Source organism: Rhinoderma darwinii, chromosome 2, assembly GCF_050947455.1.
Source record: "Rhinoderma darwinii isolate aRhiDar2 chromosome 2, aRhiDar2.hap1, whole genome shotgun sequence".
In the NCBI taxonomy this organism is placed as follows: domain Eukaryota; kingdom Metazoa; phylum Chordata; class Amphibia; order Anura; family Rhinodermatidae; genus Rhinoderma; species Rhinoderma darwinii.
The window spans coordinates 305,626,359-305,648,591 of NC_134688.1; the positions used below are offsets into that span (position 1 = coordinate 305,626,359).

Consider the following 22,233-nt stretch of genomic DNA (forward strand, 5'->3'; position numbering starts at 1 on the left):
CCTCCAAACATCTGCCCATTGATTTCAATGGGAAAACGGCGTTCTGTTCGGATGGGCCATTTATTTTATGCAGCTGTTTTGAAAAATGGCCGCGTAAAAAAAACAGCCGCGAAAAAGTAGTGACTGACACTTCTTGGGATGTTATTGGAGCTGTTTTTCATTGACTATTGAAAAAAGCTCCAAAAAGGTCCGTAAAAAACGCAGCGAAAATCACGAGGGGCTTAAAAAACGTCTGAAAATCAGGAGCCGTTTTCGCTTGAAAGAAGTTTTTAGTCTAGTGTATGCACATACACGAAGTATAAAACTTTTTTTTTTTCTACTTGCAGTTTTCCATAGTGGACATTCTGACCTAAAAACTCCACAATTTGGTGCGTTTTTTTTTTTTGGTCCGTATTCCCTTTGGCGACCAGGGCGGATACACGATGTGCTTTTACGCAGCGTATCCGCCCTGTGTGAACATGGTTTTGGTTTGTTTTTTTAAAGTTTTACTATTACAAAACAAAAAGCTATTTGTTTAAAAAAAATATATATTGTTTTGTGTGGCCGTATTCTGAGACAACAATAATGATCTGCAACTCCTCTATTTCAAATACTAGTGTGAAGCAGCTTCGCTCTGCTGCCTAAGTGCCTGTACATATCAGCGTTTGATTTTTGTTCCGTCTGAGGTTTCCGTCGGGTGAACCCCGCAACGGAAAGTTAAACTGAAACCACAGCTTCCGTTTCCGTCATCCTTGATATCAATGGTGACGGAAACCTTGCTAATGGTTTCCGTTTGTCACCATTCCGGCAGGTTTCCGTTTTTCCGACGGAATCAATAGCGCAGTCGACTGCGTTATTGATTCCGTCGTTAAAACGGAAACCTGCCGGGAAACCTGTAGGGAGTGCCGCACAGCCCCCTGGTAGGGAGTGCCGCACAGCCCCCTGGTAGGGAGTGCCGCACAGCCCCCTGGTAGGGAGTGCCGCACAGCCCCCTGGATTGGACTTTTATATATTTTGTACTGTTGACATAATGGATTCATCTTTCTGAAAAATAAATATAAAAACAAAATAAAAAAAACAATATTGCATGTTACATAGTATATATAGTTACATAGTTAGTACGGCTGAAAAAAGACACATGTCCATCAAGTTCAACCAAGGGAAGGGAAAAGGGAAGGAAAAATTTCTACACATAGGAGCTAATATTTTTTTGTTCTAGGAAATTATCTAACCCTTTTTTTAAAGCCATCTACTGTCCCTGTGTTATGCTTTTTTTTTTTTTTTTTTTTTGTTAGTGCCATAATCTGAGACCCATGACTTTTTATTTTTTATTTTTTTCTGTCGGTGCTGTGTGAGGGCATGATTGCAGAGTGAGCTGTAGTTTTAAGTAATACCATTTTGGGGGACACGCGACTTTTTGATCACTTTAAAGCCCTGTTCACATCGTGTAGTTGACATGTTTTTTGGCGCGTTTTACGTGGCAAAAAATTCATGATTTAAGTTTGTAATTGACATCAATGGGAAAGCGCATTGCTAGTTCATACAACGCGCTTTTTTTTTGTGCAAGTCTATTTTAAAAAAACGCATCGTGTAAAAAAAGGATCAGATGTGTTTTGGGTGCCAAAGAATTGCTCTAATTCCCATAGTCAATGGGAGTCCTAATTGCGCGCCAAAAAAGTGCAGAAAGCACACACAAAACGTGACGAAAATACTAAAAAACGCCTGTATCTTAAAAAGCACTTTACAAAAACGCTACAATTTTTGACATGTTTACATGTCTGTGTTTTTTGAGCGCTGTCTGAACAAGGCCTAAAATCCATTTTCTTTTGGGAGTAAGGCCGGATTCACACGAGCGTGTGCGTTTTGCGCACGCAAAAATCATGGTGTTTTGGGTGTGCAAAAGGCACTTAACAGCTCCGTGTGTCATGATCATATGGTGCCCGGCTGCGTGATTTTTCGCGCAGCCGCCATCATTATGACACTCCGTTTGGATGTTTGTAAACAGTGTTTGTTTTCATTCATACTTTTCACTGCTGTTGCGCGAATCACGCGCGTCCCACGGAAGTGCTTCCGTGGGGTGCGCGTGATTTTCATGCACACATTGACTTCAATGGGTGCGTGATGCGCGAAATACGCACAAAGAATGGACATATCGTGAGTTTTACGCAGCGGACTCACACTGCGTAAAAATCACGGGCTGTCTGCACGGCCCCATAGACTAATATAGGTCCGTGCGAAACACGTGAAAATCACGTGCGTTTAACGGACGTATATCCCGTTCGTCTGAATAAGCCCTAAAGGTGAGAAAAAAAAAGCAACACTTTGGAGAACTATGAAACGTGTTTTCTTTAAGGCCCCATGCACGTGACCGTAATTTTGATTCGCAATTCTAGATCCGTAATTGTGGATCAAAGTACTGATCCATTCATTTCTATGGCCCACTGACACCTTCCCATATAATTACGGGCAAGTGTCCGTGCCATATAAATGACCTAAAAAAATAGGACATGTCTGTTTTTTTATTTTGCGTACAGTGCTCCTATACTTTACTTTATAATGGGAGCATGGCCCGCAAGTGCGGGTAACAGTCTGCAGCCATCCGTACCCGTAATCACAGACCGTGCACGCAGCTACGGCCCTGTGCAGGGGGCCTAAGCAATGGCTTTTTTCTGGCCACTCTTCCGTAAACTCGCTCTGTGGAGTGTACAGCTTATAGTGGTCCTATGGACATATACTTCCATCTCGGATGTGGATATTTTGGATCTCCTTCAGTGTTAGGGTATGTTCACACACCTTATTTATGGACGTAATTCGGTCGTTTTAGCCCCGAATTACGTCCGAAAATACGGCTCCAAAGCGGCAGCAAACATCTGCCCATTCATTTGAATGGGTTTGGCGATGTTCTGTGCCAACGGTCATTTTTTAAAAAAGACGCCCGCGTCAAAGAAGTACCTGTCACTTCTTGAGACGTAATTGGAGCCGTTTTCCCTTGACTCCATGGAAAAACAGCTCCAATTACGTCCGCAATGGACGCAGCGAAAAGCGCCTGCACATGCCATTACGTCTGAAATTCCGGAGCTGTTTTCTCCTGAAAACAGCTCCGTAATTTCAGGCGTAACGGAGGCTGCCGTGTGAACATACCCTGCTTATTTTTGGGCGTTTTTCGGGCCGAAAAATCAGAAGCAGAACGCCTCCAAACATCTGTCCATTGATTTCAATCGGAAAAACGGCGTTCTGTTCCGACGGGGCGCTTTTTTACGCTGCCGTTTTAAAATACGGTCACGTTAAAAAAATAAAAAGACGCCTGCGAAAAAGTGCATGTCACTTCTTCAGCCGTTTTTCATTGACTATAGAAAAAACGCTCCAAAAACGGCTTTGAAAAAACGCGAGTTTGAATAAAAAACTGCTGAAAATCAGGAGCTATTTTCCCTTGATAACAGCTCTGTATTTTAAGAAGTTTTTTAGTAAGTGTGTGAACATACCCTTAGGGCAAAGCCCCACGTGGCGGAAATGCTCTTGAATTCCGCTGCGGACACTCCGCAGCGTTAATCCGCAGCGGAGCCGTTTCTCCATTGCCTTCCACTTCTTTTTAGTAGGCTTCGTTTAGACGTGGCTGAAAATTCCACTGCGGAGCATAGGCTGCGGTGCGGAATTTGGTGTCCGCAGCATACAATGGATGTTGCGGACTGGTTGCGGACTCATTGCGGAAGTTCTCCATTGACTTCAATGTGTGCTGCGGATGCGTCTTGCTTTTTTGACATGACATTTCTTCATTCTGTCTGGACCTATGTATTTCTAGGTCTACAGCCAGACTGAGGAAGTCAATGGGGCTCCCGTAATTACGGGAGCATTGCTAGGAGACGTCAGTAAATAGTCACTGTCCAGGGTGCTGAAAGAGTTAAAGGATCGGCAGTAACTGTTTCTGCACCCTGGACAGTGACTACCGATCACAATATACAGCAACCTGTCAAAAAAATAGAAGTTCATACTTACCGAGAACTCCCTGCTTCTGTCTCCAGTCCGGCTTCCCAGGATGACGTTTCAGTCTAAGTGACGACTGCAGCGGTCACATGGACTGCCGCGTCATCCAGGGAGGTCGGGCTGGATGCCGAAAGAGGGACGCGTCACCAAGACAATGGCCGGTACCGGTAAGTATGAAATTAGTTTACTTTTACTAGGGAAAGTGCTGTCCCTTCTCTCTATCCTGCACTGATAGAGAGAAGGGAAGCACTTTTACCGCAGTCCGCAGCAGCTAGTCCGCATCAGTTTACTGCACGTTTTGGGCAGATCCGCCGCAGAATCTGCAACACAGATTCTGTGCGGCATTGATGCGGACAGCTGCGGAGGAAAACCGCCACGTGGGGCCATGCCCTTATAGTTGGTGTCTTTGTTGAATCTCTGATTAATGCCCTTCTTGCCCGTATGTGAATTTTGGTGGGTGGCCTTCTTCTGTTTTTTCCATTTTGTTATAATGGATTTAATGGTGCTCCATGGGAAGATCAAAGTTTGGGATATTTTTTAGTTTTTTGTATCCTAACCATGATCTATACTTCTCCGCAACTTTGTCTCTAACCTCTTTGGAAAGCTCCTTGGTCTTCATGTTGGTTGCTCAGTAGTGTGTTAGGCCTCATTCACACAACAGGGTCCGAGTGTCGACCGATAAAAATGGCTGTTTTGGGAAGTTTTTCCTGGCCAGCTTGCATCCGTTCCGGGCCGTTTTTCCCGGCCGATTTTGACCCCTTTTGCATCCGTTTGTTTCCCTGTCCATTTTAAAATCGGATGAATTTCATTTAAATTTGTTGCGACACACAGCCCTCTGTAGGTAATGCCACCCAGCCCCCCTGGTAGGTAATGCCAACCAGCCCCCCTGTAGGTTGCACTCATCCCCCCCCCTTCCAGAAGAAGTCACTGACTTCAATGTCCATATATGGACAGTGTAGTCACTGACTTCTCCTGGAGAGGAATTCCCTGCCACAGGTCGGGAATTCCGCTTCAGAAGTGAGTGACGTCACTGTGTCCATATATGGACAGTTTGGTCACTCGCTTCTTCTGTAGCAGAATCCCCGGCCACAGGGTCGGTGATTCCGCTTCAGAAGTGAGTGACGTCACTGTGTCCATATATGGGCAGCGACGTCACTCACTTCTCCTGTAGCGCAATCCCCGGCCACGGGGTCGGGGATTCCGCTTCAGAAGTGAGTGACGTCGCTGTGTCCATATATGGACAGTGTAGTCACTCACTTCTCCTGTAGCGGAATCCCCAATCCCCAGCCGGCCCCATAGACTTCTATTACCCGGCCCCATAGACTTCTATGGGAGCCGGGCGGCCGGGTAAACGGCCGAAAATAGGGCATGTCCCATTTTTTGACGGCCAGGTTTCCCAGGCCGTCAAAAAAACGGTCGTGTGAATAGCCCCATTAGGGGTCTATTGCTCCTAATGCAGACGTGTGACAGACTATTTATGAACGGCCGTCACCCGGCCGGGAAACCCTGTCGTGTGAATAAGGGCTTACAGACTCGGGATCTTTCAGGACTGGTGTATTTATAGCAACATCATGTGACATTTTGACTGTACACAAGGGACTTTCTTTCACTAATTTTGTGACTTCTGAAGTTAATTGGTGTGACCAGACCTTAGGCTGGGTTCACATGGTGTGTTTGTTGTGTATTTAGCATGCATTTCTTTTATTTATTTTTTGGTTGATAAACTCCCATGTCTCAATGGGAGTTGATCTACTAAAACAAAAAAGAAAGCATGATAAAAAATTCACCATGTGAACCCAGCCTTATCGAGGGTTTTTATTTCAAACTGGGTGAATACATATGCACTCACAGCTTTTTCATTTTTTTTTTTATTTCACTAAGAATTTGGACTATTTTGTTAGGTCTATTATGTAAAATCTATTTGAAATCCAGGTTCTAATGCAACAAAATAGGGCGAATGCTAAGGGGATAATTACTTTCGCAAGACACCGTATAATGCAGTTTAGTAGCACCCAGTTCTTTTAGTAAATTAAGTTCTCTGTTTTGTACATTTTATGGGAACAGTATGGCATGTCTGGGTAAAAACAGCTTTTCTATTGCTATTCTCTGCTGTATTTATTTTTTTATTTTATTTATGTTTCTTAATTGTTTTTCACATTATCTAAGTCCATGTTTTCTGCTGTGGATTTTTAGAAATTCTGTGGCTGACATTTATATTTCTTCCATGGATTGGCCACTGGATCCGCAAGCTGATTGGTTTCGTTGTAAGGCTATGTTCACACGCTAAGGCCTTATTTACACGAGTGTATTTCACGTCCGTGATACGCGCGTGAAAATCACTGGGGCCCATTCAGACATTCTGTGTTTTTCACGTAGCGTGTGTCCGTTGCGTGAAACTCACTGCATGTTCTATACTTGAGCGTTTTTTGCGCATCATGCACCCATTGAAGTCAATGGGTGCGTGAAAATCCCGGACAACACACGGACGTACAGCCGTGTGCTGTGTGTGATTCGCGCAACAGTTGCTCAAGAAATGAGGGGAAAAAGAAAACCACCTCCTTCATTTCACTTTGTAAACGTCAAAACCGCATAACATAAGGATGCCATAATAAAATCACCAAACACTGATGACACACGGAACTGCAACAAGCGTTTTTTACGGCTGTTTTTGGAGCGGTTTCTCTAAATAGTCAATAAAAAAAAACTGCTCAGGAAGTGACATGCACTTCTTTTTTGCGGCCTTTTTTTTTACGCAGCTGTTTTTCAAAACGGCTGCATAAAAAAAACACCCCGTTGGAACAGATCGCCGTTTTTTCCTGTGAAATCAATGGGCAGATGTTTGGAGGAGTTCTACTTCCGATTTTTCGGCTATTTACGGCCCGAAAAAGTCAGAAAATAAGCCGTGTGAACATACCCTAATTCAGTTTGGTTTTTCAGTGTAAAATCCTCACCAAATGTAAATGATTCTAAAATCCTCAGCACATTCATTACTCTGCGCAGATCTATTGTTGGGCGTGTGAATGGGGTATAAAATCCCCTATTTACATGCATTGCAGGCAGAATGGAGACGAATCCACACCTAAATCTTGGTAGAATCTTGAATGTGTGAACATCGCCTAATAATCCCTGTATGTTGCCTGCAGCCATATGCCCTTTATTACACTGTATTCTGTTTGTTAATTCTTCTCCCTCTGTTTATACTACAGTTTTGTCTGCTGCACTTCCTCCTTATCACCCTCATGCTCCCCTCACTGCCACGATGAGTAACTCTACGGACCCTGGATCAAGTAATATGAATGCTGACTCTATGGGAGGAATTGTTTTGGTACCTTTCTTCCTTATCACTGTGATTGGTGTTGTTGTGGCTGTGGTGAGTGTTCATTGCGTACTCATTATTTTATAGCCCTGAACAAATCTTAGCCATGTCTAGCCGCCAGCTCAAAGTTAGAAGCCAGCAATAACTTGCTGGGGGATCCCCGTTGAGGAGCTTTTGCTGTACATTTAGGCTGGGTTCACACGAGCATGTTCGGTCCGTAATGGACGGAACGTATTTCGGCCGCAAGTCCCGGACCGAACACACTGCAGGGAGCCGGGCTCCTAGCATCATAGTTATGTACGATGCTAGGAGTCCCTGCCTCGCTGCAGGACAACTGTCCCATACTGTAATCATGTTTTCAGTACGGGACAGTAGTTCCACTGAGATGAAGGGACTCCTAGCATCGTACATAAGTATGATGCTAGGAGCCCGGCTCTCTGCAGTGTGTTTGGTCCGGGACTTGCGGCCGAAATACGTTCCGTCCATTACGGACGTAATGTGCTCGTGTGAATCAAGCCTTAAAATATAAAACCAACGCGTGATGTGAACATGGCCTAAACTACGTAAAAGCAGCTCTGCCTAGGAGGAGCGGTCTTTTAATTGCTCCTTCCTTCAGACAGAGTTGGATTCCCTCCGTGATTACATCCAGTTTCGTGCAATTGGCACTGGGTGGAATCGCCCGGCCACCAAATGTATAAAGTAAGGATTTAGTCCAGCCGTGTTTATATTACAGATCACACCTCTTCTGTAAGAATTTCCATGTACAAATCTTATTTTTGCGTTTTGTATCATGAATCTGGTACTCTGTACTGTTTTTACAAGCACTGCTATGAAAATCACTAATATTCTGCTTAGAATAAGTCTCTTGATTCTATTTTGCATTTTGTTGATCACCGTGTACTATTTCTTCTTTCTTACTTTACAGATCATGTATGTAAAGAAGAGGAAAAGGTAATAACAATAAATAAAGAAAACAAAGTTCTGGGATCCCTTAACCCATTAATGACTGGCCTATTTTGGCCCTTACAGGCTATGTACACCTTTTTGAAAACGTGTGTTTTTTTCCACCTGTTATCGATCACCTCTAAGTTACAAACTTAGATGTGATCGGTAACGGCTCGATGACCCGCTGACACGGAACCAGTCAGTCCTGCTGACCTGACGGATACAGGTTTCAGCGCTAGATAAAGCTGCTCTGTATACAGGATACAAAGTAGCTGTATCTCAAAGTACAAATTATTTTCAATAATTTATTACATTTATTATTTTTACACCAAACACACTGATACACATTTTTATTAAAAGCTAAATTTTAAAAGGTGTACATAGCCTTTAACCCCTTCACGACAGTCATACGGCTACATACATTCCAACTGCCGATGCCCTGTGGCAGCCTGGAACGGGGGGATTAATGTGTACAGTGCTGCTTCAGTGTAAGCAGTGCTGCACTTTCATGTCTGCCGGGGCTTTGAGATGCCTGGAATACACCCCCCCCCTGTAGATATCGCACACCCACCTGTAGATCGTGCCACACACAACCCACCTGTAGTTAGCGCACCCCCCCCCCTCTGTAAATCGTGCAATACACCACCCCCACCCTGTGCAAACCCGGCTGTAGATAGCGTCACCTAAGCTCCCTTTGACTATCGGCGCGCTCTGGCCGGGGATTCTGCTCCTAAAGGGAGCTTAGGTGGTGCTATCTACAGGGCGGGATGGTGCTATCTACGTGAGCGGTGTTTCACTATATGGGCAGGACCTACAGGGGACAATGTCTGCTCATAATGAAAATTAAAAACATAGAATTTATTAAGTTAATCTAGAAAATGAAAGCCTCATAAATCTTGTTAAAAAAAAATATAAGTAAAAATAGTTATGATATTCAATGCGGTTTCAAAGACCTTGTTTAAAGAAGTGCATATCAGAAATGGAAAATTTGACATGGACACCAGGGCATCAATGACGCTTGGTCATGAAAGGGTTAATGACAAAGCAATTTTTTCCTGTGTTTTTTTATTTATTTTTTTATCGTCTCATTTAAAGAGCCATAACTTTTTTTTATTTTTCCATCAGCATAGCTGTATGAGGGCTTGTTTTTTGTGGGATGATTTGTATTTTTTAGTGTCACAATTTTGAGGTACATGTTGTTTCACTGTTAACTTTTTTTGGGGGGATTAAAAAAACCAAAACAGCAATTCTGTCATTTTTTTGCATTTTAAATGTGTGCCATTCACTGTGCACCGTAAATAGCATGTCACTTTTAATCTATGGATCGATACATTTACGTCGGTTAAATATGTATCTTTTTTTTTTTTTTTTTTTATGTTTTACTACTTTTGCACAATAAAACCTAAAAACACTTTTAACCCCTTTTTGACATTTGACGTATGATTACGTCATAGCTGGCAAGGTGAATTATGAAGCGGTCTTACGGGCTGAGCCTGCTCCACACTAAGCATTGTCTGCTGTTTGTTACAGCTGACACTTCACCTCAACCAACGGGATCCCAATAGTTTAACCAATCAATATGGTAAATGAGTCAATTAATGTGCCATGAAAAATTACAACTCTTCCCTGCAAAAATCTAGCCCTCATACAGCTTTATGGACTGAAAAATAAAAAAGTTATGGCTTCTTGAAGATGGGAAGAAAAAAAACAAAAATTACAAATGGCCGGTTAACCCCTTAGTGACCAGCCCATTTTAGGCGCTAATGACCAAGCTATTTTATTCGTTTTTCTATAGTCGCATTCAAAGAGCTATAACGTTTTTATTTTTTCGTCTACATAGCTGTATGAGGACTTGTTTTTTGCGGGATTAGTTGTGCTTTTTAATAGCACCATTTTTGGGTACATATAATTTTTATATTAACTTTTATTAACCTTTTTGGGGGGGATTATAAAAAAAAACTGAAATTCCGCCATTGTTCTATGCGTTTTTAAATTGACTCCGTTCACTATGCAACGTAAATAACATGTTACCTTTATTCTATGGGTCGGTACGATTACGGCGATACCACATATGTAGAGGTTTTTTTATGTTTTACGACTTTTGCACAATAAAAACACTTTTGAACTAAAATTATTTGCTTTTGCATCGTCGCTTTCCAAGAGCCGTAATTTTTTTTATTTTTCCATCAATGTAGTGATTTTTTGGGCTGGTTTTCTGCGGGACAAGACGTAGTTTTGAATGGTACTATTTTGGGGTACATGGGACTTATTGATTCATTTTTATTATGACTTTTTTGGGGGGCAATGGAAAAAAATTGCAATTTCGCCATGGTTTTTTGCGTTTTTTTTTTACGGTGTTCACTTTGCGGTTTAAATTACATATTAACTTTATTAATGGAGTCATTACGGTCGCGGCGATACCACATATGTGTACTTTTTTTTTTTTTTTTTTTTTACACTTTTACTAAATAAAACCACTTTTTATGGAAAAAAAATGGTTTGATTTATTTTTTTACTGTACTTTTTATTAATAATCTTTATTTCACTTTGATGACTTATTTTATTAGTCCCACTAGGGGACTTTACTGTGCGATATTCCGATCGCTGCTATAATGCTCTGGTATACTTCGTATACCAGAGCATTATTGCCTGTCAGTGTAAATCTGACAGGCAATCTGTTAGGACGTGCCTCCGGCGCGTCCTAACAGGAATATGTCCATGGCAGACCTGGGGGCTTTTATCAAGCCTCCGGCTGCCATGACACCCCATCGGAGACCCGCGATTTCATTCGCGGGCCGCCGATGGGTGACAGAGGGAGCGCACTCCCTCTGTAAACAAAGTTAAATGCCGCGGTCGCTATTGACGGCGGCATTTAACGGGTTAAACGGCCGCGATTGAAGTAAACTTCGGGCGTTGGGGCAGGAGCTCAGCTGTCATCAGACAGCAGAGCCCCGGCTCCTGCCTGCACGGGAGACCCGTGCAGGACTTAGACTAGGCTGACGTGAAAAGGCGTCAGCCTAGCCTAAAGCCCATTAGTGACTCACGTGAAAAGGCGTATTAGTGGTCACTAAGGGGTTAAAGATAATAATTTGTTTTTGCATCGCCACTTTCCAAGAGCCATAACTTTTTTTTTTTTTTTTTTTGTTGACCTAGCCATATGTTGGCTTGTTTTTTGCGAGACAAGATGTTTTCATTGGCACCATTTTGCAGTACCGAGGACTTGTTGATTACATTTTCTTAAATTTTTGGGGGAATGGGGATGAAAAAAAAATCAAAGACCGTTCAGTCATGTGTTTTTTCTTTTGCCGTTCGCCATGTGGTTGACATTTAGTGTTCACTTTATTGTGCGGCAATACCATATATGTATATGGTTGTTTTCTTGTGTTTTTATATATTGATAAAATAAAACTTCTTTATATGGAAAAAAAACGTTTTGCTTTTTCTTTGTTTTTTTACCGTTCACTTTTTTTTTTCAATTATTTTTACTTGACTTTTTTTTTTTTTTAGTCCCACTAGTTGGCTGCCTGTTGGTATAAAACTGATATTGCACGTCTTATGGGCCTCTGCTAGGCCTCAAGCTGCCATGGCTACCCATCAGCGGTCCGCGATCACATTCATGGGGTACCAATGGGTGACAGAGGGAGCCCCCTCATTCTGTAAAACCACTTAGCTGCCACGGTCATTGACTTACTTAACCTCTAGACCTAGAGGATACCCCCTTGTTAAAGTTATAGTCTTGGGTATAAATAGAGCATGAGAGAGATCTCTGTATTGACCTTTTAGATTTTATTTTTGCATAGTTTTTTAGGTCAGCCGTCTCTTTTCCTCTAAATAAGTGGTAGAACTACAATGCAAGTAGAGAGGAAAAAAAGCCGCACTCACCCGGTCTGACGTAGAAAATTCTTTAATACTTGTAAAAAGGTGTGTGGGGGGGGGGGGGGGGGACTAAGACATTGTCAGGCAACAGCAGTTTCGCGTACAATGCTTTCTCAAGCCCTAAGTGGTAGAACTATGTTCTCTTCATGTGCATCTATTCCCCTTTTGATCCCCGCTGATCCTTCATAGCCGCTTATCAGCGGTTTTGAAGAATCACACCCCACACAAACATACACACACACATTCCCCCCAAACATGCAAAATCAAGCAGTTTTTTTATGTGGTTTTTGGCACATAAAATGTGCAAAAAAAAGGTGTTCTACACGCCGTGTGAACCTGTCAACTGAAAAGTCATTCACTTCACTTTCATCATTCTAAGGGTATGTTCACGCGCAGTGTTTTCAGCCGTAAACGTCCCGAAAAACGGCTGAAAAATCGGAAGCAGAACGCCTACAAACCTCTGCCCATTGGTTTCAATGGGAAATACGTCGTTCTGTTCGGACGGGGCGTTTTTCACACTGCTGTTTTCCAAAAACGGCACGTAAAAAGACGCCCGCCAAAAAGAAGTTCATATCACTTCTTGAGACGTTTTTGGAGCCGTTTTTCATTTTCTCTATAGAAAAACGACCGTTAAAAACGCCGCCAAAAATGCGAGTTTGATTAAAAAAAATGGCTGAAAATCAGGAGCTGTTTTCACATTGTTTAGTAAGCGTGTGAACATACCCTTAGCCTTTTGGTGTAACCTATAGCTTCTGCGAGCTGCATTTGTACAATCACACCCAAAATGGCAGCCGGACACGGCTTAGCAATTTGAAGACCTCTTTTCCTGGCTTGTAGGAGGGGGGGATGAGATTCCCTCCCACATTTACGGCAGCTGTGAGCCAGGTTGCTTTGCCTTATTCACCTTGCTGTAATTCTGGGAAATGCTCCCTCTGGTGGCTAACATAGGAAAACATGTCAAATTATTATTTCATTTTTAGTACTTTCCACCATGTGGAAGAAAAAAAAAATACAGCAACACGACACATTCCCTTTAAGTTTACTGTCAACTGATATGCAGAAGTGGATTTTTTTCCTATGTCTGTCTAAGCCAATATTTCCCCATTATGTATGTAATGGTGTCATGTATTTTCTCTTCCCAAGTACCTTACATTGATCAGTCTTAAAGCGGTTGTCTGGGCATGCGGCCGTTTTTCATCCTGATGACTTATCCACAGGATAGGTCATCCGTATATGATCGGTGGGGGTCTGACACCCGCACAGAAATGGCCCATGCCCAGACAGCCCCTTTAAACCCCCTTTTCCACTTCTCTCCGTCCAACTTCTCTAGATCCATGTGTAATAGAATACTGTCCTTTGTGTTAATTAATTTACACAGTTTAGTATTGTCTGCAAAGATTTTAATTTTGCTGTGCATTTTCAGCTTAGATCCCAATAATGACTCCGGTGGTACCCCACTAGTAACTGTGACCCAATCTGAGTATGTACCATCAATAACCACCTCTGTTTTCTATCACGGTGCCATTTACTTATCCACTTACACACATTTTCCCCCATTCCTAGAATTCTCATTTTATGTACCAATCTTCTATGTGGCACAGTATTTAATACTTGGGAAAAATGAAGATTTATGACAGAAGTTGGTCAGATTAGTTTGACAGGACCAATCCCTCATAAACCCATGCTTATATAGCTTTATACCTTTTTTGCTGATTGAGATACTCCAGTATAACATCTCCTAAATAACCTTCAAATATGTTACACACAATAGAGGTTAAATTTACAGGCCTATAGTTTCCGGGTTCACTCTTTGACCACTCTTTAAGTGTCATACCAATATTCACTTTGTGAAACAGACCCTATTTGCACAATAAAATTGTTTGCGGTTTTAAGCCAAGTCTGACAAAAAGTGGGTAGGGTTCCATTAGGTGGGGGCACCCATGGCCTGATTGATTTACTATTATTTATGCAGTAACTGGCATAAATTATAGTGGTAACCTACGCCAGCTTGTGGCGCACGGATAGCCCAAGATGTTAAAAATATATTGAGGTGTGCGCCTTTGTTGCATTTTGCTCTACCAGCCTTCAGTCTAGGACTGGTGAATGAAACTCCAGTGTTAGTAAATCTTGGCCAAAAATATGCAGAGAATGAATAACAAATATCTTATTGTGAGATTTAGCACTGGGCGTTTGCACGTTAAAGCACTCATATTCACAGAGGGTTGGCTGCTTTCTCTTATTTGATTAGATGAAGTGAGAGAAGCGATACAAGTGGTACAAGATGCTTTCGGCAGTACAGAGTAAGCAAAGTTGGTCGATGACCACTATCTTGTCAATGTGGATGTTTTGGTATAGCATCAGGAATTTTCTAGCAGTTGCAGTAGAGTGTATGTGCCAGTCAGAGGCAGATTAAGTAGACCATAGGCCCTGGGCTGTTACCCAAACTTGGGGCCCCCTGTCTCCACCGCTGCCATGCCATAACTTTTCCAACGTTTTCACACCTATAAATGAAGATAAAATTCTCATGGTGCCACGCACTGTGCCCCTAAATATAATAACATACACTGCGCATAAATGAATAAAATTGTACCAAACACTGTGCCCCCTGAATATAATTGCCCCCTGTACATAGCATCACACAGTCCCCCTGTAGATACGACGCACAGTCCCCCTATAGATGGCAGCACCCTCCTCATAGATAGCGCCACACAACCTCCCTGTAGATATGACGCACAGCCCGACTGTAACATGCGCCACCCCCCTGTAGTTAGTGTCACACTTACTTTTCCTCTTCTTCGACGATGCAGGCCTGGTCTCTGCTGAAAAGGCGGCATCCAGCGGAACAACGCAAGTGGCGCGATGAAAAAAAAAAACGAATGATGGGGAAGGGAACAGACTGTTCCCTTACCTTGCCAGCGATGTCAATTATATCCGCGTCCAAAGGATATAATTGAGTCCAGGGGCCTTCAGTTTTGTCGTGGTTTTTGCCACAATTCGTGGAAAAAACGTGACAAAACTGCGATGTGGTCTTTGGGCGGCCATGGGCCCCCCGGGCAGCTGCCTTAACTGACTTATGGGGATCCACCACTGGTGCTAGTGTTAGATGATGTGTGCTACAAGGGCCAAGGGGATATTGGCACTTTTGCGGTACACATGTTGTGTAGTGGATCATAAGTAAATGTAAAGGGATTTTTCAGCCACTAAAAATGTATGACCAATCCTCAGGATAGGCCAATAACTGATGGGTTGGGGGGCCCCGCTGATCAGCTGTTTCTTTTTGCTCACTGTGAATCTTCAACACGCATTTAGTGGCGATTCACAGGTATTGCAGCCTTCTCCTCCCATTCACTTTAATGGGAGAAAAGGCTGCAATACCTGTGAATCGCCGCTAAATGTGTGTCGCCGATTGACAGTGAGCAAGAAGAAATTAAGGGGAAGGAGCGCTCATACAAGCACTGTGGCCCCTTCAAAACAGCTGATCGGCAGGGGTCCCGGGATTGGGACCCCAACCCATCAGCAATTGATGGCCTATCCTGAGGATAGGCCATCAATTTTTAGTGGCTGAAAAATCCCTTTTAATAAGAAAATGTATCACTCTTTTGAGTGGAACCTTATCGAATAATTGTAAAGAATTTAACTTGCTGTTTCGTTTGCCTTATACCATTGTTTCTTTTGTTTTCTTTATTAGAGTGGACAGACTTCGACATCATCTACTACCCCTGTACAGCTATGATCCTACTGAAGAGATACATGAAGCGGAACAGGAACTACTAGGGCAAGAGACAAAGGTACATTGTTTGACTCCCTGTTTTAATATTTAGCGCAATACTAAGTAACCACTTTTTAAGGAATATTAAACTAGATAAATTTTCCATGGCTTATTGTTCTCCGGGATATTTGAGGTTACTTAGGAAGCGATTAGAAATAGGAAATCTGTATTCACTATTATCTAGCTATTTTGCAGAGTTACAGAAATCAACATGTGCATGCTGTGGAGTTGTAATCCTGTGTGCTTCAAGATTTGAATGGGAATAGTACAATGAATCATTACAAGTGTAAGATTAAGGAAGCACTCCAGTAAAAAAATGTTTGCACATATAATGCTTAACTCACCAGCAATATTCTAGCATTGTCATTTTTTTTCCCCAGCTCCGTTGCGTCCATCTATTTTGAACCCTTTCGTTATGGGCAGCTGTGTCAGTTTATCTCAGTCTGACCACCAGAATAGACCATGCTCTCATGTAGACAGGAGGTAATTTCTCCTGTGTGGCTGACCTCCTGTGAACTACAGGATTACATCATCACCAATCTAATCTCTCCTGGATACTCTGAGACCCACCCTCCGCACCTATCTCCATCCTCTTTGTACACACCCCTCCCCCCCCCCCATGTACACAGTGCAGCTAAAGAGATAATTTCTACCCTGTCTAAGAGAGGAGGGCAGTGATCTAATAAGTCATTCCTTACAATGATTAGCTGACAAGTTAGAAAACTCCCCTGGCTTACACTACCTGTCTATACTATCTGTTTTTGGAGAAAGTGCAATGTATTTCATTGCGTCTCACTGTCTCCTGCTTGTGAAGACTGACATGGAGAAATATATCACAAGGAGACAGACTGAAGCTGCATCACATAAGAATACACTGAGACTCTACAGTCTGAGTATAGAAGTTCTATGTCACTGATCTATCACTTGCTGCACTTAGATAGGACTCCGAGCAGCTCTAGTGCAGTGTGATGAGACTCCGCCCCCCTCTGTTTATGCAAAGCAAGGGGCGTCAATGAAACTATAGTCTATGGGGAAGAAGAAGCCAAGATGGCAGACAACCGATAATTGGCACATCAACTAAGACAGATGTTCACAAGGCATACACAGGAGCATCTACATTTTTCTTTAATAGCAGCCTATGCTGCACTATAGAGGCAAAAATAGTAATTTGCTGAAGCTTCTTTAATCTAAAGCAAAGTTGTCAATAGAGAAAATGCAGTATTTGCAATATTTCCAAACAACTAAAAATGTCTCTTAACCCCTTAAGGACACGGCCAATTTTAGCCTTGAGGACAGAGCAATTCTTTTTAAATTTCCCTCTTTGCATCCCGACGCTCATAACGCTTTTATTTTTTGTACGACGTAGTTGTATGAGACTTTGTTTTTTGCGGGACGAGTTGTACTTTATGTACGTACCATTTTTTGGTACAAATACATTATCGTTTAATTTCTATAAATTTTTTATTAGATTAAAATGCAGAAAAAAAGCAGTTCTGCTGCAGTTTTAATATTTATTTTTTTACACCATACACCGATCATGATAAATAATGATATACATTTGTTGTACAGGTTGTTACGGTCGTGGCGATACCAAATATGTCTATATTATTTCATGTTTTGGGACATATATTTTAAAAAGTTTATTTATTATAAAATATTTGTGTTTCTGTGTATTTTATTTACTTTTTATTTATTTATTTACCATTATTATTTTTTTACATTCATTTAACTTTTTTTTTTAATCCCATAAAGGGATTTATCATTTTGATTTTGATTTTGTAACTGTAATGTACTGGCATAGATCTATATGCCAGTACATTAGCCTGTTACTGATCGTACACAGGCAGTTGTTAGGGCATACCGAAGTATGCCCTAACAACAGGAAATATGTTCAGACAGCCCTGGGGTCCTTCACTGGACCCTGGGCTGTCTGACCATACGAGTTGTTGGCTTTGATCGCGTCACAGTTATTTTCTGTGACGCGATCAATGTGCAGTCCCCTCTCCTTGAACGCCGCGATCAGCTGTCATCGCGGCGTTCAAAGGGTTAACAGCGGAGAGAAGATGTTTCTCTCCTCTCCGCTGTCAGAGCGGGGCCGTGGCTGTGTATTACAGCCGTTGCCCCGCTCTCGATCGCGCGCACAGAGACGGCAGAGACTGCTGTCACACAGGACGAGTATGCTCGTCCTAATGCGCGAAGTGCTCGCCGCTCAGGACGAGCATACTCGTCCTGTGTCGGCAACCAGTTAAAGAGACTCTGTCACCACATTATAAGTGCCCTATCGCCTACATAAGGAGATGGGCACTGTAATATAGGTGACAGCAGTGCTTTTTATTTAGAAAAACAATCTAACCTGTAGGCCTTCTGCTTAGATTCTATAGGTACCATTAGGGATGCACGGTGCATCGAAACTTCGATACTGTTTCGATACTGTGCATCCCTAAACGGTTTGATACCGCTATTTCCTGTATTTCGATACTGAGCTGCGCAGCAGCACAGCTCAGTATAGTAATACATGAATGTATGGGAGCGCGGCTGCGGCTGTGTAATTCAGCCACAGCCCCGCTCCTGAGTCATGATAAGTTCGCGGGGTCAGGATGATGCGATGCGGCCAGCGCTGCACTAATGAGCGGCGGCACTGGAGACAGAACATGGCGAGCTCACTGCAAAACACCCCCATGTTCTGTCCTCAGTGCCTGAACTGCCGCTCATTAGTGCAGCGCCGGCCGCATCACCTCATGCTGACCGTGCACGCACTTCCTGTCAGGAGCGGGGCAATGGCTGTATTACACAGCCGCAGCCCCGCTCTATAACGGCGGAGATCAGAGAAACCTCATCTCCGCCGTTATTCCCCTGAATGCTGCGATCACAGCGGAGTGCAGCATTCAGGAGAAAATGAGCAGGGGGGATGCCCCTGGATCGCGTCACAGGAAATTCCTGTGACGCGATCGAGGGCCATACCATATATGGGCAGACAGTCCAGGGTCTATTGACGGATCCCAGGGCTGTCTTACCAAATTTCTTGTTGTTAGGGCATACTGAGATATGTCCTAACAACTGCCTGAGTGCTATCCGTCCACAGGCTAATGTACTGGCACATATCTAATATGTCAGTACATTAAAGTTTAAAAATAAAGTAAAAACAAAGTAATGTTAAATTTGAAAAAAAATACACATTCACCTTTTTTACAATAAACATTAAAATCTCAATACATAAAATATACACATTCAGTAATGGCGCGCGCAACAATTTTTTTGCATCATTTCATTCACTTATTAATGCGAGGTGCGATGAATTTAACCTCCATGTTCCTCACATTAATAGTAATTAACCCCATTATGTACCTCGCACATTAACCCATTATGACTGAGAAACATGATGGGATTAATTACTATTAATGTGAGGCGCGTTCAAAATTCATCACACGTCGCGCCTCACCTCAGAAAACGGAAGAATTTTTTTTTATTACTGTTGGCAAAAGTATCGAAATTGGTATCTAAATCGCAATACTAAACAAAGTATCGGTATCGAAGTCCAAATTATGGTATCTTGACATCCCTAGGTACCATATTTTGGATCTGTAACACGCAGACCCACAATGCGGTCATATGTGTGGGGCAAAGTGCAATAGTGGTTGTAGAGTAATTAAATATACATGTATAATTCATATTTTATTCTTGCATTATGTCATCTGTAACAGGTTGTACATGGCTGGACAAGTGGATATCATCAGTACAAAAGGGCATCATTAAGGGATGTGACCGCCTAAACCCCCCTTACTGAGGAAGCAGTCTGAACATGGGTTGGAAGAGCACAGGATCCTACCCTGTTAGAGACCTACTACAGTCCTTTATTTACAGCCATTTTATTAATGTTTTATTTTAAAGACACCTATTGTCTTTATGTATGTACATATGTAATATTGCAGTGTGAAGTTTGCATGGGAATATAGAATTAGAGTATGCTTGTCTGCATACACCGTTTTATATGGGGCATATATGGATGGTTTCAGTATCCTCTGACTTCTATTAATGCTAAATTGACACTCTGGTCTCAGGGATCTGCATTCCAAAGACCGGAACAGATCCCAGCCAAGGAAAGAAGGAAAACTTTTTTTTTTTCTTTGAGTCCCTTCCAACCTAGAATGGGAACCCTCCTTGATTTTTCATGGAAATAACAGATCTTAAGCATGTCTGCGATGAACCTTAGGCTGCATTTACATGGTGTATTTGTTGTTTGTGTGCAAAATGGAATGTGATCCCATTGGAAGGAAGTACTAAATCTTTTACTGAATAAAAGGCATTCCTGTTTTCATGGAACGGGATCCAATTCTGTTTATAGCACTTAATAGTTGGACCCCGCACATCTCACAAATACAGCTCTGTAACTGCACCCTTAAATGTGCGTTTACATGCAGCAGATTTTGCTGCAGAAACTTCTGCAAGTTCCATTCAGATGAATGGAACTGATCTTCTACAAAATCTGCCGTGTGTGAATGCACCCTATACTTCATTCACATAGGCGTATGAATGGTCCATGGGAGTGCTGTAAGTTTTGTACCAAGGCGCCTCTTCGGGTATGTTCACACGGCCTATTTACGGACGTAATTCGGGCGTTTTTGCCCCGAATTACGTCTGAAAATAGCGCCTCAATAGCGCTGACAAACATCTGCCCATTGAAAGCAATGGGCAGATGTTTGTCTGTTCACACGAGGCGTATATTTACGCGCCGCTGTCAAATGACGGCGCGTAAATTGACGCCCGCGTAGAAGAAGTGACCTGTCACTTCTTTGGCCGTAATTGGAGCCGTTATTCATTGACTCCAATGAATAGCAGCGCTAATTACGGCCGTAATTGACGCGGCGTTCAAGCGCCTGCACATGCCGGTACGGCTGAAATTACGGGGATGTTTTCAGGCTGAAACATCCCCGTAATTTCAGCCGTTACGGACCCCCGCCGTGTGAACATACCCTTCTTTTTCTCTCATGGACTCCAATCCCATTTTTGGCACAAACCATGCGGCTGTGTGAATGAATTCTAACACTGTTATGTGAATTTAATGGGTTATGTATAATAACAAATTTATAATTGTTTTATTCTATTCTGCACTGGTTGAATTACTATTCTGTGTACGTTATGGCATACGTGTAGGCGAATTCCCAAAGCCCTGTTTCCCACATTTTTACTTGATAATGGTACTTTTGCTCACTGTTGCATTTTTTCCATTTTATGTTTTTCCTTTTTATTTGTCAGATTTTTCTTGCTTCTGGCTTACAAGTTGGTACACTTACAAGTGCCTTATAACAGGGGCAGGCTTTTTCACAGATTACATCCTATCATTTCCGTTCTATATGTTATATATGCAAACATGCAACAAATCTTGTCCTATGGCCATGTTTAGAAAAATCAAGACTTTAATATTGATCATATTTTGCCATCATGAATATATACTTAAAATATATTGCTCAGTCCTGAAGTTTAGCTGCGCTTTTGCTGATTGCCCTCACACTAACAAAGTGTCTATAGTCTGTAGCAACTGAGAGAATTTGACATGCAGCGACAGAAGACTCAGAGCGGAGCTGCTCTTTGAATTTCTTCAAATTTGGCTTTTTAATAGAGAGATTAGAGGGATATTGCCATATTACACAGGACAGGACACGTCACAGATGCCTGATAAGTGCATACCACCTCTGGTGACTTCAATCCATTGATTTTAATGGAGAATGCCAATCGAGAGCAGATGCTAACGGACGTCACGGGTAACAGATCCACACCTGTCAGGCGTTTATGGCATATGTAAATGGGAATACCGCTTTTAATAGTTACATGTTTTTCTTTATCTAAAGTGTGGGTCTTAATACTGGTTTGTAGGATAGAATATATTTCCCTAACTTAATTTGCTGACTGATGTCAATATTTTGTAATTATGAAAAAACTTAAATTAATGACTTGTATGAATGATCTTGAATGTATTGTGAAGAAAGTGAAATCCCTTGTCCTGCAAAAGTAAAGCTTACTGTTTTGTCAAGAAACACATTGATCTAGTACTATATATACTCCATGTATAGTGTCCTGGCATAGGTGGATAAAGTATTCTCAATGACTGATGATATTTTTGGCTATTTAAGTGGAACAGTTCCCTCTCGCTGCTTGGCATCACCTTGCAGCTTCTGTGCTGGATGACTAAAAAAAAAAGGGAGGTGGTGAATAAAAACTGTGCAGATCTGGAGTAGAAAATGGCACCCTCATGCACCAAGTTTATATTGAAGTCAATCCAAGGAAAAAAAAACTAGCAAATCTGTATGTCAAATATGCTGCAAGTTCAGCATGTTCTAAAATTCTGTAAAAAAATGTCCTGTCCTCATAT

At 42.2% G+C, this 22,233-nt stretch overlaps 1 protein-coding gene across 2 annotated transcripts in view; it reads left to right on the forward strand.

Annotated features, from left to right (window-relative positions):
- The window catches only part of SMIM29 (small integral membrane protein 29), a 36,458-nt gene extending 14,560 nt beyond the window's left edge, over positions 1-21,898 (forward strand). For both annotated transcript variants that reach the window (XM_075850620.1, XM_075850621.1), the window contains exons 2-5: positions 7,167-7,330; positions 8,202-8,227; positions 15,786-15,885; positions 19,568-21,898. In XM_075850620.1, coding sequence (XP_075706735.1) covers positions 7,220-7,330; positions 8,202-8,227; positions 15,786-15,885; positions 19,568-19,636 — 306 coding nt within the window. In that variant the 5' untranslated portion in view covers positions 7,167-7,219 and the 3' untranslated portion in view covers positions 19,637-21,898. The remainder of the gene's footprint in view (positions 1-7,166; positions 7,331-8,201; positions 8,228-15,785; positions 15,886-19,567) is intronic.
- The last annotated feature ends 335 nt before the right edge of the window (positions 21,899-22,233 follow it).